Source organism: Falco rusticolus, chromosome 3 (genome assembly GCF_015220075.1).
Source record: "Falco rusticolus isolate bFalRus1 chromosome 3, bFalRus1.pri, whole genome shotgun sequence".
Classification (NCBI taxonomy): Eukaryota; Metazoa; Chordata; class Aves; order Falconiformes; family Falconidae; genus Falco; species Falco rusticolus.
Genome location: NC_051189.1, coordinates 55234762 through 55251640, shown reverse-complemented (window position 1 = coordinate 55251640; position 16879 = coordinate 55234762). Strand labels below are relative to the sequence as shown.

The 16879-nt window shown below is 35.8% G+C and overlaps 1 protein-coding gene across 1 annotated transcript in view; it reads left to right on the top strand.

Annotated features, from left to right (window-relative positions):
- TTC39C (tetratricopeptide repeat domain 39C) overlaps nucleotides 1-16879 on the top strand; it is a 40918-nt gene that overhangs the window by 7486 nt on the left and 16553 nt on the right. Inside the window, exons 2-6 of the mRNA XM_037380674.1 lie at nucleotides 2533-2581; nucleotides 4094-4222; nucleotides 5162-5276; nucleotides 8737-9091; nucleotides 10434-10602. Of these exons, the coding sequence (XP_037236571.1) occupies nucleotides 2533-2581; nucleotides 4094-4222; nucleotides 5162-5276; nucleotides 8737-9091; nucleotides 10434-10602 (817 nt within the window). The remainder of the gene's footprint in view (nucleotides 1-2532; nucleotides 2582-4093; nucleotides 4223-5161; nucleotides 5277-8736; nucleotides 9092-10433; nucleotides 10603-16879) is intronic.

Below are 16879 nucleotides of genomic sequence, written 5' to 3'. Positions count from 1 at the left end.
TCACTCCCAAACATGGTCATTATTCAAGCTGCTCTGTTTGAAAATACTGTTCCCATAGACAGGAAATCAGTTTATCTCTGAAGCTGATGTATTTAATTGTTTTTAAATCTGCAGTAACTATTTCTAGGATCTCTTTATAAATTCATAGAAAATGAAAAGTAGTCTAGAACTTAAAATGTTTTCATATGCAACACTTACTATTAATTCTATAATTCCACAACTTGATTTGTATTTACGTTTTGCTGATATGAATGCACACCTTTCTTGTCAGGTACTAGGGAATACTTGGATGCTACTTTCTTCTGAGAGCCAAATGCATATGTTGCTTAGCTTATTTGATTTACTTAACACACATTTCAGAGGAGGGGAAGAAAACCCACCTCATAATCTTAGTCCTGTTGTGCAAAGTTCTAATATGAGTGTAATACTTACCAAATTTACAAGTAAATTTTTTACAGGTGCTCAGATTCTCAAATTTTAGCTATTCTATTAAAATAATTTCTTTGTATCTGTGCATGCTAGTGAAGTAACATTTTCACTGCGAACGGAAACTTAATGTTCAAGAGATGTGCTCTAAGGATCTTGTTGAGAAGTGCAAACCTAATTACTTATTTAACTATTTCTTATGTCATCTATTTTTATTTTTCTGGTTGTATTCAAAGACTTGTGCTTGAGTACTTTTAATTCACTCTGATAAGCAATCTCTCTCTAACCGTTAATTTTCTGTTCTGAATGGCCTTCAGTATGAAAGATTGATTATCTAGAGATGCTTAGCAGCTTTCCTCCCCAGAGTTGCTTTCTTTCTGTGTATGTAGATCTAAGGAAGCTCAAAAATGCAACACTTGATTTATTTTTAGCTTCCTTGAAGGTATGATCTAAGTGTAACTTTGTACATAAGGATGTAATTTCTTGTGCTGATCTGTTCTGCAGTTGTAGATCCATTAGGTGTTGATAATGTAGTAGGTGTGACCTTGAAACGTATGGTGAAGGTTATGTGCTGCAGTGTATGGTGGTAGTACTGGCTGCTGAATGGGTCCCACATGCCTCATGAGTTGAAAAGTGGATTATGAGATAGCCATGTGCCCTCTGCAGCAAGAGTTCATGCTGAAAAGTGTCAGCTGCAGCAAGTATAACTCGCGTAGCTGAATTCTGGTGCTCTGTGTAACACAGCTGTTAGTAAACAGTCCAGGTACTGAATAGCAGAGGCATATACTGGCAGCTGTTCTTTGGCCGGCCAACAAATGGGAAGAAAATTATTCTTCTCGAGAAAAGAATGAAAAAACGGTGCAAGTTACGTTGAACTCACATTTATATGTATATCCAGAATTGAGGAACATACATAAAAAGGGAAGGTTCAAACCTCCTTTATCCTCCCTGGTTTTCTTTCTTTTTTGTTCATGTCCTTGCTTTTATATATTTACGCTAAATCAGAAAAGGAGGAGGGGGTATGGGAAATATAGATTACTGTCTTTAAAAAAAAAAAAAAACCCACAAAAACCCAAAGTCTTGTATTATAATATGGGTTTAGTACTGGGAATATATGTTGTAATAAACAATATACTACTTTCTCCATATTTTTCAAATGCCTGTCCTATTTTAAAACTCTCATAGGGTGCTTGCGAAATTAAGTTCGAAACAGCATAATTACTGTGCTGTAGCAATACATGTACCTGTAGCATAAAGGTTACCTCTTCTTAAATCCTGGAAGTCAGTGTTTTTATATAACCTGACAGCCCACTGCTGATCAGTGGGGATCAGTGGTACTGCTGAGATCCTGAAAGCTTTTTATTTTTTTTCAATTGCCTTCTGTGTGATGTCACTGGAGCTTCATGGTCTGTGTGACTACAATAACCCTGAAACTTGAAACCTGTCCCATATATTACCAAGATTTTGTTTGCCTGCATTTTCTGTTCTAGCAATTGATTTCACCCTTTTGGAATACTCCAGCAAACAGAATAGGTGAAGCATCTTAAAACCATTCTACATAGTATAGTAAGATGTAGTAAGATGTGTTCTGGACTTGAAACAAAGCAGCTATAAACATGTAAGCTTTGTAAGAAATTTGTATTTCCAACAACTTATGTTATGTGGCATATACATTCTTTTAAAATCTGAACAAATTAACTTGAATTTTGATAGAACTTGTTAACATTTGTCTGCTAGGTCAAAATTTTAGTAATGGATTGCAAGAAAAGAGTAGAACTAGCAGATTTTTAATTTTCTGTAGCTCTTGATTTTTATTTTTATTTTACCTGCACTGAATGTATATTCATGGCAGTGATTTCTCTTAAAAAACCCAAATATCTACAGCTTGATGCTTGAAAAATTTTTTTAAGATATTGTTTAGTGAAAATAATGAAGCTTTTGGCTTTCTGTTTCCATTATATCTTGCAGAATGATGTATTTGTAACTTGATACAAAAAAATCCAAGATTTGTGTACGGATGTATAAGTTAAAATAAAAAATGCAATATTGATCTTTACAAAGGGACATATATGCAAATATAGTTACTACATTTTGTTTTCTTTACAGAAACCATAGCCCATTAATGAGTTTTGGAGCCAGTTTTGTCAGTTTTTTGGTGAGTAGGTGAGAGCAGAGTATACATCTGTTGTGCTTAATGTTTGTATGTGTATGTATTTGTTCATAATGGTGGATACTCTAGCTTGTTTCTTTTTATGAAACTTAAATTTTTCAAATTTTTAGATTCTAGATACATTTAAAACAAGTCATGTTATATAAAACTTGTTTACTCATGTGGTTTACATAGAAAGTAAAGGTTCTGTGATTCAGCTTCTCAAATGTATGAAATATTTATGTGTTCCATTAAAAGAGCCATAATAAAACCCTGTCTTAAGTGAGCAGTAGAGGTATTATTAAAATAATACTCCTAAATGCCATTTTCCTGATAGCTTTTGCTGTTGAAAACTTTTCCATCATACTGCCAAGTGAAAGTTGTTAATTTGATCTGTTGACATTGCTTCCTTTTTAAATATACAAGAGCTGAGGATATTGATTGACTAAAGAGTCACAATGAGCAGGTTAGGCCTGTTAAATGCTTTTCTTTTTTTATTGTATTAAAAATTAGAATACATTATGTAAAACCTGAGCAGGTGTATTAGAAAAAGTTTGGATCTTGCTTTTTAGACTGTCCTTATTCTGACTTTACTGCTTAACCTTAGATCGCACCAGAAAATAACTATGACAATACTCCTTTTAAAGACAGAATTTATTATAATATGCCAAAAATAGGTAAGTTGTAAATGAAAATAATTTGAATTCTCTTTAGTGTCTGTAGACTACGCAATATGGAAAAATATATTGGTTAGGAAATCTCCTGAGGCGCATGCTTGCTTTTAAGTCAGTGGAAAGGAGAAAGGAAAGAAGGAGAATCTCTCGGGCTTGCTTATTTGAATTGATGCACTGAACCAGTGCAACATCACAGTGCAGCATCAGTGGATCTTGAAAATACTTTGCTTAGCTACTGTTCTAAACATAGCAGCAGCACTTCGTGTGCCTGTGTCATTCAGAGCTTTAGTTTAATAAAGCATCAAGAGAATAAGTTACTTGTCCTGAAATTCTTTCTAAATTGGCTCAGCAGTAGTTGGAGTCTGATGTGATTTTTTTTTTTTTCTTGCATATGTAGGAATTGTGATTATTATTTTGAAAAATGCAATAGCTGTTACTTGTTACTGACTTTGGAGGCCTGTTATTTATATGGATGAATTATATAAAAGGAGTACCTGCACAGATGCGAATCATGCCTTAACATAAGAATAGTTGAAAATTATATTACTTTTTCTTCCATTTAATATCATGTGACAGCACATTCAGTTTGACTGTATATGAAGCTTCAAGGTAAGGGTTTAGGACTTAATATGTTCTGATTTGTCCTGAAATTTTGGTAAAGCTTGTTTGGTATTTCTGTGTAGGTATGTGTACTGATGTGTGTGTGTATTAATACTTCTCTTTTTTTTTTTTTGAAAGTAAGTTTTGTCAAGTTTTTATGAAAACTTTTTACTGTCCTGTACCTTCTGTAGAAATAAAAATATTTGTGATTTTTATCATTCAAACTTGTTTTGGTTTTTGGTAGAATGCCATGATGACATTTGAAGAAGAGAAAATGCAACTGGCATGTGATGACTTAAAGGCTACAGAGAAACTTTGTGAAAGTGAAGAAGCTGGAGTTATAGAAACAATCAAGAATAAAATTAAAAAGAATGTAAGAACATTATCTATAAAATTATGAATTGTGTATTGGATAAGTATTTCTGGAAACTTCCCTTCTGTCATCTTTGTATTTTGAATGGATGATTTTAGCTATGTGAAGAGCAGTTGAGATTTATAATAAATTTAGAAATTAAGTAAAATATTTTGCTTGGATTTCCTAATTATCATAAAGTACTCAGGTAATTCATCAGCAGGTTTTGTTGGTGTTGGTACTTATTTTCCTAACACTTCAAATTAGCGATGTACTAAAATCATCTCAGGAGCCTTGTAGTCTGTCTTAATTCAGGCTAACTTTAATTCATACATGCTCTAATAGTGTTCAAAAGGTGTGATGTTGAAGCTGCAGAGTGCTGTGTGCCAGGCATATTTGTTGGGAGTTTTCCTTCTTATTTTAGATTCTTTTCATTCTAAATAATGAAGGAAGCATGCAGATTGAGAACTAGTTAAAGTAGTAATACAGAAATGTCCAGTGAGTGACCTGCCTAGTGTGACATAGCAGATCTATAGCAGAAAAAGAGGCTGTTTCTCTTCACTATTTAGTTTACTTGATAACAAAGTATTGAACCTAACATACTTAACTCTGCTCTGAAGAAGCACTGTGTTTTCCCTGCCACTTGTATATACCCCTTTCTGTGCTCTTCCTAATATCTTTTAGTTGCATGTCTGATGCATTTAGGAATAATTAAGTGAAATGTAAATCTGTTCTCTAGTATATGTGTAAGATTTCCGTATTTATTAAGTAAGATCTTGCTTGATGATCTGTGAGAGAAATTTTAGCATAGTTTTGCACTTCAAAATGCTGAGTTAATTTAGTAGCAATACTACTACTTGTATTTAATTCTGGATTGTGTAACTTGCCAGATTTAGACTAGTATTATGTATTATCTTTGTTAATATTTTTCTGTGCTTTGTGTTTATATAATCTAAACAGGTTGATGGACGAAAATCCACCCTATCCATGATAGATCGTCTACAAAGACAAATAATTGTAGCAGACTGTCAAGTATACTTGGCTGTGCTCTCATTTGTAAAACAAGAGTTATCAGGTATACTGTTGCTTTAATATTTAGATACATTTTTTGCGTTGTAGCTTTTTAATAAAACTTGATCATAAGGTGGCAATATGACTATCAGTAAAGGTGATTGTTTCATAAGAGCGAGCACAGTTCCATTTGAAACATTCCAAGATTAGTACACTTGCAGAGGTTATACCTTTGTGTAGGTAGTAGTATCATAAAATGAGTTTGATTGCTACAGGTTACAGCTTCCTGTTTTTTTCATATCAATAATCCTATTCAACTGATTCTCTTTAGCTAGGTTGGCATTCTTTACATGTCCCATAGAGGCATTTGAGGAGTTGGTACGAAGACGGGTAGCATTTGTATGCTTTGTGTGTCCTGCAAGATAAGAGGCTTTTAAGTCCAAGCCACTGGGAAAATCCTAATGTCCCATATACATTATGTTCATGACAACTCAAGGAGGTGACTAACTTCCAGTGAAAGTAATTTTAAATGAAGTGTGTTGAAGATGGAGCTACTAAATCAGTTCTTATTCTCTGGTCACCGGAGCGTGTCCTTGCATTCCAAAGAGGTTAATCCTGTTGTGTTGAATACAGACCTCCTTGTCTCAGCTGCAAAGCTGTTTCTAATGTTCTCTTGCATTCCTTGATCTCTTGCGTAATCTTAAAACATGCCTTCATCCATTTCATTCATAGAAAATATGATCAAGGTTGTATACAAAGTGAGCGCATTCCTAGGCTCTTACCAAATCAGTGAAGACCAAGAGATGGCAGTCAGACTAGCTTGTCAGTGAAAACCCTGCTGCCAGCTGGAAGGAACCAGGGAAATAACATTCAGATTATTTAAAATAACACTTAAGACCTTCAGTCAAGGACATAATGCTTTTTGTGATCTGCAGACTTTATTTCTTCCAGGCCGTGGCATCAAGAATATGTTTGGCTCTAGCTAGCAAGAATTCAGGGGATATTTCTGTTTGCTGTGTGTGTAGTGCTGCGGGGAAGTTTTCTTAAAATTTTTGATGCAGTTCTAGGTTTTCGCTTGTGGGGGTTTTCCTCCCCGCCCCCTTTCCCTGCAAGCTTTTATTGAGGATGGTGTCTGTTTCCTTTCTCTCTTGTCTCAGAGAACTGCAGTGCTCTGCTACCCACTTCAGAACATGCATTGTATTTGGGTTAGCCTACTGAGTGAAAAATACACCTGAAATCTGTAGTTAATATTCCAGGTGGTTAAATGCCACTTCAGTGACTGCTAGTTGCCGAACTATTGCATCTATTGTTTCAGTTTATTATCTTTCTGATTATGTATAAACATCTTTCTTTTATATTGTGTTTCTGTACAGAAATAGTAACCAGATTATTGAAAGGAGTAATTTAAAAAAAAAAAAAAAGGCTTTCTCCAGAGGCAGACAAATATTTCTAATCAGTGGATGAGTAAAAAATGTCTTGTGTTTTTCTTCCTGGAACAGTTTGACAAGAAGCATATGATGACATGCAAGCTGCTTTCTCATATGCCTCACACATTTTAGATCTTATTTTCCACCCTCGTGGATGTATTACAAATTATAAATTTATACAAATCATAAAATTAGCAACACAGCAACTTATATTAGCTTCCCACAGCAATATTGAACTACCTTTTCTTGATATTTACCACTGCTGTTGTGGATCTGCCTACTTTCAGAAGTTCATGGGGGAAATCAGCTCAGTGATTGGGCGTGATTTAATTTTTATGTTTAAAAAGTCAAAGTCATTTTGATTTGTTAGATTGTTTTATCTTAGTGTATTGAATCTATTAGGGTTATGCTGTTAGTGAACTGTTAAATGAGAGCACACTGATGGAAGTAAAGCCTAAAACTATACTTTTTTCCCACATTGTATCCTTTCGATTTGATGCACGCATCAGAACACATTAGTTAGCTATTAGCAGAAACACTATCTGTAGGATAAGTAAAATGTGGGTTTTTCCTTATTAGTCTGCTGCATCGCTGTGCATTGTTGTATAAACATTCATCTTGTGGTGAATGAACCACATAACTTTTAAAATATTCTGTGCAGCCAAAAAGTGACCTAATTGCTTAAAACTGAAGTAATGTTAGTTTTGTAGTGCAGCTGAATCATGGTAGAGGTTTACTTTTTTATTATAACACTTTAATGTGGAGGTCAAGATAGAGGATTAATTTTTTAGTACTTTAATTTCATGTTGACAGAACCCTTCTGTCAAAACTGAGAATACAAATTCTACAGTCTTTCTCAGTGCATTTTCTTAAGACTATCAGATAGCTCCATCCCCTCTTCATACAACAAGAATCCAAAAAGAGGTAATCTAGTCTATGATGGTACTTTGCCTAGATGATTTTTTTGTTGTTGTTGTAATTGGAAGGATTTTGTTAAAGATTCAAAGGCTTATGAAAAATGGTTTGCTATTAAAAGCATTTTGCTTTTCTTTGACACTCTGCACCTGTTGTGATCTAATTTTGGCATCAGTTAAAACACTGATCTCTGCAAATTTGTTGATACCTGTTTAGGACACTACTGCTGTAACCATGCTTTTATTTTCTCTCATTTTAGTTAACTCCTTTTGTCAATGCAGTTCCTAACTCTCAGAGCTCCTATCAGAGACACAAGTGCTGGTGTCTGCTTTTACAGTTAATATGTACAAGTAAATTCAGTGTTGTTTTCTGTTTACCACTTACCATTATCCAAGGATGTGCCATAATCAAGATGTGTGGCTGTGTGAATAGGGAAGTAGGACATCTTCATCTTTTGGTGTATTGTGCCTTTCTTTACCCCCTGTAGAGAGGGTAATGAGACTGAGAATTGCCTCATTTTCAACTGAGAATGCCCCAAACCAGATTTTTAGGGAAATGTAGGTACCCAGCTTGCATTTGAAATTGAGAAATTTAGGCAACTGAAAAATGTTTTAAAGCCATAACATTTATTCATTCTTCTTTTTTTTCCTATGATTTTTTTTTTCTTTACTTGTAAGGTGCTGTGTTTGTATGAGGGGCAGGGAAATTACGGTGTTGAAAACCTTATTATATAACCCAAAGGAAGGAGCTTCGGTATTTTCCCATCAACTGTCTTTTAACGTTATTTGTGCTTAAGAGATGTAATCTCTTCCTAGAGCTTTGCTTCTCTCTGTCAGGCAGCCATTTCATCTCTATTCTGTAGTGGAGCAGAATCCAGCATTGAGTTTTTTCATTTCTCTGTTTCTTTCTGACAGTTGAATTGCTAGACAGTTGAATTGCTACACAGCTGAAGGGAAGTCCCTTTGTATTGCATGCTGTTTTAAAGTCTGTGGTTGAAAAGCGTTTAAGTTTGTAGTGCCCAGTATAACAGAACTCTTTGAGAGGATAGTAGCTATTACAGAATCCTTTATAGAACAAATTAATGCAAATAGAGCATCCTAGGATTTGTGAAATAGCATTCGCTACTTAGTATGTTCTACTTCTGAAATATGTCCTTGAAACACTTTTTTCCTTGATTTTTAGCATACATAAAAGGTGGGTGGATACTCCGAAAAGCCTGGAAAATTTACAATAAGTGCTATATGGACATTAATACACTTCAGGAAATATATCAGAAGAAAACAACTCAGGAATCCTTGACTTCTGATGCTGCAAATGATAATCATATTGCTGCAGAAGGTGTAACGGAGGATTCGCTAAACAGACTGAAAGGTGCTGTTAGCTTTGGATATGGACTTTTTCATCTTTGCATATCCATGGTGCCCCCAAACCTGCTCAAAATCATCAACCTGCTGGGTTTTCCTGGAGACCGCCTACAGGGGCTTTCTTCACTGATGTATGCAAGTGAAAGTAAGGACATGAAGGCCCCTTTAGCTACGTGAGTAGCTATATTGAAATGCTTTGGTAGATAATTTAATACTAAAAATAAGTAACTGGAAAAAAGTCAAAACCAAAAAGTCATGTTGCTTTAAAGGAAACAACAGCAGGTAAAATAAACTTGTAGTTTGTTGTTTAACATGCCATGTTTTAGTAAATTCATCACTTCGGAGTGTATGAGGTATCTCTGCTGTTAGTTATTTACATGTATTCGAGGTTTGCTCTTCACTGTATTCTTCAGTACCTGTTATTGTGATGTCTATTAATTTATATGCCAGCAGAATAAATAAAAGCACTCCTTGAAGGCTGAGTAGATTTACCTGAGTTATAGTCTCTGGTATAGAGAGCATACCGTGTTGTATGAGTCATTGATCTCACTTAGCTGTTTATCCTTACTAACAGCCAAATATCTCTTCCTGTGTATTTTTAGTTTTAGCATCTGAGTAAAATGAGTCTTTTTGGAAGAGTATTTTTTGTGTAGCCTTTTCCCCAAGCCTTTGTACTGCATTCAGGTGGTCTTATGAGGCGAAGGGTTAGCCAGACCTAATTTAAACTGCCTTCATAAATGGGTTTATTATCCCATTATCTACAAATCAGTGCTTTTATTACTGGACCTACTGCAGGTACCATCAGATGTCATTTTTGAAACATTGACAGGAGAGCTAAAGTCTCTTCTGTTTGAGGAGAAGAATCAGATTTCTGATGGGTTAAGAAAGGTTAAGATTAAGTGTTCCTGTTGATTTGGGGTTTTTCTCCTTTCTGGGGAAGAAAAATGGTATTTTTGGAGGTGTTTCCTCCTTCAAATGGTCTTGGAAATCTTTGTGCTCTGCCTTTGTTTCCAGGAGTGATGCAGGTCATATAGATGTCTGTTCTCCTGAACACTGGATGTGTTTCTTTTTGATACTGATTTCAAGTGTGTCTGCTGATGTGTGTTTAGTTTTGTTTTTTGGGTCATCCCTCTGTCATATTGTGTGTCATGTCCTGTGTGTCGTCAGTCGTCCCCGTCCCTCCCCGCAATGAACAATTTGTTTTCAGAGTCTTCCTGTCGGGTTTTTATTTTCTGAAATCTAGAGTTCTAAAGGCCGAACTGCTTTGATGCTTTGAGCTTGATTGTTACCTTACCTTTGGGTCATGTGCACTGAATTGTATGTTCAGGTGCAGTTTAGGAGTACGTTGCTGTATAGCAATAGCATTGTTGTTTGTTTTAAAGCCAGGTTGTTTAAGAAAAGATTAATATCTTTCTTTGTCTGTCAGAGTAATTTAAAAAACTTGCCTGTGTAGGATGTTATCCTTCAGTCTCTGTTTACGAGCTGTAATCCTTTTTACTCTTATGTTTCTTTTAGATTAGCTCTTTTGTGGTACCACACAGTTGTTCGTCCCTTTTTTGCCCTTGATGGCAGCGATAACAAGGCAGGATTGAAAGAGGCAAAAGAAATTCTTGCAAAAAAAGAATCTGCTTATCCAAATTCTTCTCTGTTTATGTTCTTCAAGGGAAGGATACAGCGATTAGAGGTATTGCATGTTTTCTTCCTTTTGACAGATTTCTCTTCCCCACCTTTTGTTATTTTATGTTTTTCTGATGTGAATAAACTGTGCAAGCTTCAGCAAATTGTGAGTGAGAATATAGTTACATGGGAAGATAAGAAGAAAGGATTAACTCCTTCCCAGTTTCAAGTTCAGGACAAATCTGCTCATCCACTACTTCTATCTGAATTAATGGCACTTGGAAATTCTTTTTCAGTTACTTGATACATTTGTAACTCTATGCTAAAAGGAAGTGCTTTTGGCCACTCACGAGTTTCTTGTGGTATAAATAGCTATTTCAGTTTTGCTTGTCAAGCTAAAATCTGAGTGTTATCTGCTGAGTACATAGCATTTATCTTCCTCTTTTCATTTTATATATTATTCATATACAGCTAATTCTCTGCAATGATTTCCCTCAAATAACTGCTTTTGCTTTTAAGAGGTCAAACCAGGATGTTTTCTGTTGCTAAGGGTGAGCTCTGACCCAAGCAGAAATGTATTCACTGAAAATGTGTTTGTGAATGCTGTTGCAGAGTGTTATTCAAACACTGCAGCAGCTTCATGAGTTTTGGCTGAGTACTTCTTTAAGAATCTCTGATAATACAAGATGGTGGCGAGTACTTGAAACTATTCAACTCCTACCTGCTGCTTTCATCAGACCAGAATATTTCCAGAGCAATTAGATTAACAAGAAAATCCAACACAAAAGCACAAACCCAGAATGTTCAAACTCTTCATCTCAGCATCATAATGAAAAGAGCTAATCCAGATTTTAATATTTGGTGGTTGCTGTTTGCTAGCATTTGCAATTACCTCTCAAATACAGCTTAATATTTTAAGGGAAGTAGCAACAATAATAGAACAAAGCCACAGGCTTCAGTGGCCTATTAGATTTTGCAGGTATATTCTTGCATGGGCTTTGGATGTTGTTTCTCTCTTTTTTTTTTTTTTTTTTACTGTCTTTCTGAAAGAAGAGTGCATTTGGGGAATTCCACTGGCACAGGCAAGCTGTCAGTCTTTGAGAAGTACTGCTGTTTTCCAAGTAGGAAAGATTTTAATGGTCTTTGTTCAAGTATATGCACATTCCATTCTTACGGTAAAAATCAGATTTGCTAGGAATAGCTGCACAATGAATGCAAGTGCAGTTAAAAAGGTAAATATGTTGACTACCAGAATGTCATCCCCCCCCACGTTTAGTGTAATGAAGAATAAAATTCAACTGCTTTCTTCTGACTTGCAGGGCAAGCTAGGACAAAAGCGTAAACATAAGTTGTCAATAAACAGTATATGTTCCTATGTGTAAACACAGAGGATAGGTTTGGGATGAATGTCAGTTTTGTGTAGTCAGTCCATTTCTGGAGTACCATTATGTTTCAAAGGAGAGTTCTTAACACGTTGTCTTGTAGTATTTGTGCATTAAAAGATGTCGTATATAGATACCGAAGTTTAACTCCAAGTGAAATAGTTTGTGTGCGAGACAGTGTGGCCATATTAACAAAGTTAGTTAGCTTAGGCAGGCAAAATCCTGTGTGTTATGCTGCGTAGCTGGAACTTTAGTCAGCAGAAAGCTTATTGATTACTAACAGGAATTACAATGTTCCTTTGCTATTCAGGTATTTGTTTGCATGAACCTTTTTCCATTCAGCAGCCTCTTTCCCCTGCCGTCATTGCTTTAAGTGGTACCATATCACTGAGGCTTTGCTGTGTCTAAATGCTTTGGTTAAATGTGTCTGGCTCTTCTGTAGACTCTTATGGATTTACAGGCTTCATTTATTCAAATGTTGTTGGCATCATAGTAAAGGCAGATATGTGACTGGTGTGCAGAAATCCAGTGCAGCTCCCCATGCCACTGCCACTACACTTGTGGTTACATGTCTCAAATCCGGGCATGGGTCTTAGAGCGTCCGTTGTCCGTTCTGAACCAGAAGTGCATACGTACTCTATGACTCAACATATTAATTTATAATCTAAATGTCAACCTCATCTCCAAGGTGGGTGAGGAGAGCACTTGCAAAGTCTGGGGAATGTTTAAATGGTCTTCCTTGAAATTGTTAATACACAGGTAAGTTTAAATTCCTTCCACCAGACATGAGAATATTATTTTCAGATGGTTTAATGAAATTGGGAAGTCGTGCTTTAACCTATATCCACTTAAAAGGGTACCTTGTGCTGAAGCTTATAGATTTTATAGTCTTCAATGTCTTATCTTCTAACAGTTCTGTGATAACATTTAATTGTACATAGATGAAAGGCAGCTTAGACATTGTTACACAGAAGAGCTTGTGGAAGTTCGGATCAGTAATGGTCAGTGTAGGTTTTGTATTGGAGCCTACTAGCACTCAGTCCATTGGATTTCTTTTATAGCCTTTGTTCCTGCATATGTTTTGGGTATGTTTCAGCTGAGCTGATGGTATATTCAGCTTCTGTTAGCAAGTCTGCATACACCTGTATGCTATGTGTGTATGGTTTTTTTCTATGGAGAAAAGAAACATTAAGAAGCATAATTCAGCCATGGACACTAGAGGAAGGGGAACACTTCAAAAGACAGAAGCAGTTAATGCAAGACTGGACAGTGAGACACAGATCTGACAAAAGAGAAAATTGCCAAGGAGATGGTAGTTGAGGAGAAAGGAAGATTTCATAGTGACAGTGCTGTGAAAGGCAAATGAAGAACATGTAACTGCATAATGCTTCGTGCACCAAAAAGCATGTATGAGTATTAGTCAATAAAAGCCTTAACAGACTGGTTTTCTAAGTGGCAGCCTTAACAGGTACTCTAAATGTGGACCAAATTATTTTTCAACTTTTTTCCCAGATTCACATTTTTTTGAGAAATGAAGTCTGAAAGTGTTTGGAGACTATTGAAATGAATGAGTTAGGGGAAAGGAGAGGAGGATGATCTGGGAAAGCTGGAACGAAAGTGCACCAGAAAGTTAAAGATTGCACTGGTAGGCTGATCAAACGTGCCCCCCCTCCTCCCCCAAAGAGGTGGTTAAGAGACTGCGTATTGAAAGTAGTGGTTTTCCTGACTTCTGTTTAATTCACTTGGCTGTTTTTATGGGCATAGCTATTGCTGTGCTTGACTTAGGATTGTGTGGTACATATTCCAGCCTCGCAGGTACTTCTATGTGAATGTCTATTTCTATCTTTGAAATACTTTCCACTAAAGCTGGTAATGATGTTTCAAGTAAGTTGAAGCTACTAAACCCAAGTGAGAATAATGTTTTATACTCATGCCTAAAGGGTACTTAAAAAATATAATCAGTATAATAGCTGCTGAAACCCACTGGTCTGAAACCCAGTCTAGTAATTGTTAGTTAATAACAATTTACTTTGAAACTGTTACTTAAAGTGTTGGAGTGTGGTATCATGGCCAGTAGTGAAAGGTAGGCACAGTCGTAGCATGGTAGAAGGTAGAGTAAAAGGTGGTGGTCTAAATCTTAGATATTTCTGCTTTTCAGCTTGCAATTTTGCTTTCTCTTTTTTCTGGTTTTCCTAATCAGTAACACTTTTTAAAAAATTCCACCTGCTTTTTTAAATAGTACAAATCACCCCACTTAGAAATAGTTAAATAGATAGCTTCATATGGAGAGTGGTAAGGGTATAAAGCCAAAATAGTGTTTGACAAAATTGTGAACTGGGCAGGGTTGCTTCTCTTTTGGAATGGAGAGCGGACTCTGGGTATGTATACATAAATGACAAGAAATCTCTGGGGCTGGGACAAAAACTTAAGGCTTGATCTATAGAGTTCAGTTGGTATAGGTGCATGTTAAGAGTGAAGGAAAAAGTACCAAATACTCCAGCTGACAGGCAAAGCAGGTGTGCTACAGTGTGTTTGATGTGCGGGCTGGTGAAAATATGCAGTGTTATTGCAGGCTTAAATGTAATACTTACAAGTACTCTTGCTTTTTTAGTTACCTTTTGTAGACATCTTGGTATCAGTGGTATCCTTATTTAGAGGTGGGAGGGTATGGCATGCAAAAGTAGCCTGAGGGCAAGAGTAGTAATAAGCATTGAAAAGTCTTAAATGAATTTTCTGGAATGAAGTCATAATAATGTCTTAAGAAATTTTCAGGGCTTGCATAATGTCAAGGTTTATTTTTCAGGAGGTCTGTTGGTTCCTCTAGTTACTTGTTCTAGGCTATAAAATACAGAAACCTAGTTTTAATATGTTTTGATTTTGTGGCATGTCTAGGGAAAATTGGTGGCAGGGGGTATTAAGGAATAGAAAATACAGGCTTTGAAATTCCGCTACAGTGTCCTCCAGTGTAAATTGTCCCCTTTTAGATATTGTTTGCTGTGTTCCTCTTAATTACGAGCATGATGACTCAAAAGCTTTACAAATTCATGGTGCTGATCAAGAATAGAGAGGTCCTGGGAGAGGGAAAGTGTCCTGAGATTTCAGAAGAGCTCTGCAGAGGTGCGTTGGCTCAGGAAACTGCCTTAGCTCAGGAAGCTCTGTAGATGCATAGTCGGTGAATCACTGTGTCTTTGTTTTTAATCTGAAGTCAAGAAATGTAAGATTGTGATTTTCGCATTAGCTTCAATAATCTTCTTCATGGTTATGTAGGTCTGTATAGTAAACACTTTATGAATTAATCTTTTTTTTTGTCTTTGTATTGTGTCCAAGAGAGACATGAGTGATGCCTGTTGAAGGAATTACAAGTGTGTGTGTGTATATATTTTTTTGAAATCTCAAAAACATCAATTTCAGGTGACAGCCATGAAGTAACACTTGCAGACTCTTGGGACTTGATAGTTTGTTTCTTCTTTGAAAGAGTAAATGGATAATAATTTATTTTAAGAGTTAACGCTAAGAGTAGAAAATCATGTTTTAGCATGTTGTCGCAATCCCTGGACATGATTGAAACTACAATTATTAAGGAATGTCTCAGAAACATACTTTACTGAACTTAGTGCTTAAACTTAAGGCAGATATTAAAACGTTTGAGAGATCTAGACAATTAGAGAAATGGATTATAGAAGATTGACTATTCACCTAACTGATCTTGTGTATTGCTAGGTGGTCAGTATTTCATGTGGGGCCCCAGGCTGGTGTATGGCATTGCAGGCAGTGATGTAATTGCCATTAGTCATTGCGTGGAATAACATGTCCTACAAATAAGTGATTTATATTTTCATATTGTTTTTAGGTTTTTAGAAGGCAAAGTATCTTCACAGAGGACTAAATATTTAGATCTTTTTTTTTTTTGCGTTTTCCTCAGAAAATCGGTTTACTGCATTTCTAAACTTCCTAGCTCAAAGATAAAGTTCTAAGCTGATGTTACCTGATTTTATTTTTTCTGTAAGACTGGGCTCATTGCTTTCTAGGAAGTCATGTTGGGGTGACGCAGCATCAGCTGAGTAATGTGTAGTATAGAGAATGTGCTGCTTCAAAAGTAAACAAGGTGTATGTTGCTGGAGGCTCCCTGGTAACTTTAAGGGCAAATACAACTCCCCTGTCTTTCTGTGTAGTATATGCTTCTGCTATGCCAACAAGCATCTTAGTCTAATTGCTGTTCTATTTTCTAAGTGTACAGTGTTTATATTGGTACAGCAGTGGATCCCTTTGCTGGCATTTGCGCTGTCTTGATGCAATATATATGATTTACAGATCAATTGTTACTTAGCAAGTGAAAGTTCTCCCTGGTGAGACAAGAAAGATCTAACAAAATCAGTTTAGAGCGCTGTGTGGTTTTAAGATACAACGCTGCAGATTTCTGCAGGATTTTTTTAATTCAGTTACGGTTGCGTAGATGACAGATTTGCGTTTACAAGGGTTTCTTTTACTTAAAGATTCTTCTGTTGTATCAACGCAATTGTATGTGAAAATAAATATAGGAACACTAATGAAGTGGGTATAGGTCATATTGGGATATATAGTGTGTCTGTATAAAACTAATTAAATGTTGATTTGCATCCCCCTCTTTGTGATGAGTGTTACGGAGAAGTCCCATGCTAGACTGCAGAAACTGGTAATTAAGGTAGTCAAAAGAGCTATCGTTCAAGTTTTTATAAAACAGTCAGCCTCTTTTTGCTAAGCTGTTGGTAATGAGTTTATTAAAATTTTTTTTTTTCCTTATATGTCTTCTTTCATGTCATGCAGCATTTATGAATTCTCTATCAACTTAAAAGTTTAAATTTTGCTTAAAGTTGTTACTGAGGGATGTGGAAGAAGGTGAAATAGTTAAAAATAAAATTAAATATTAAAGATATCTTTATTGTGCATAAAGTTAAACTTTATTGGCAGATACTAAAAATAAGA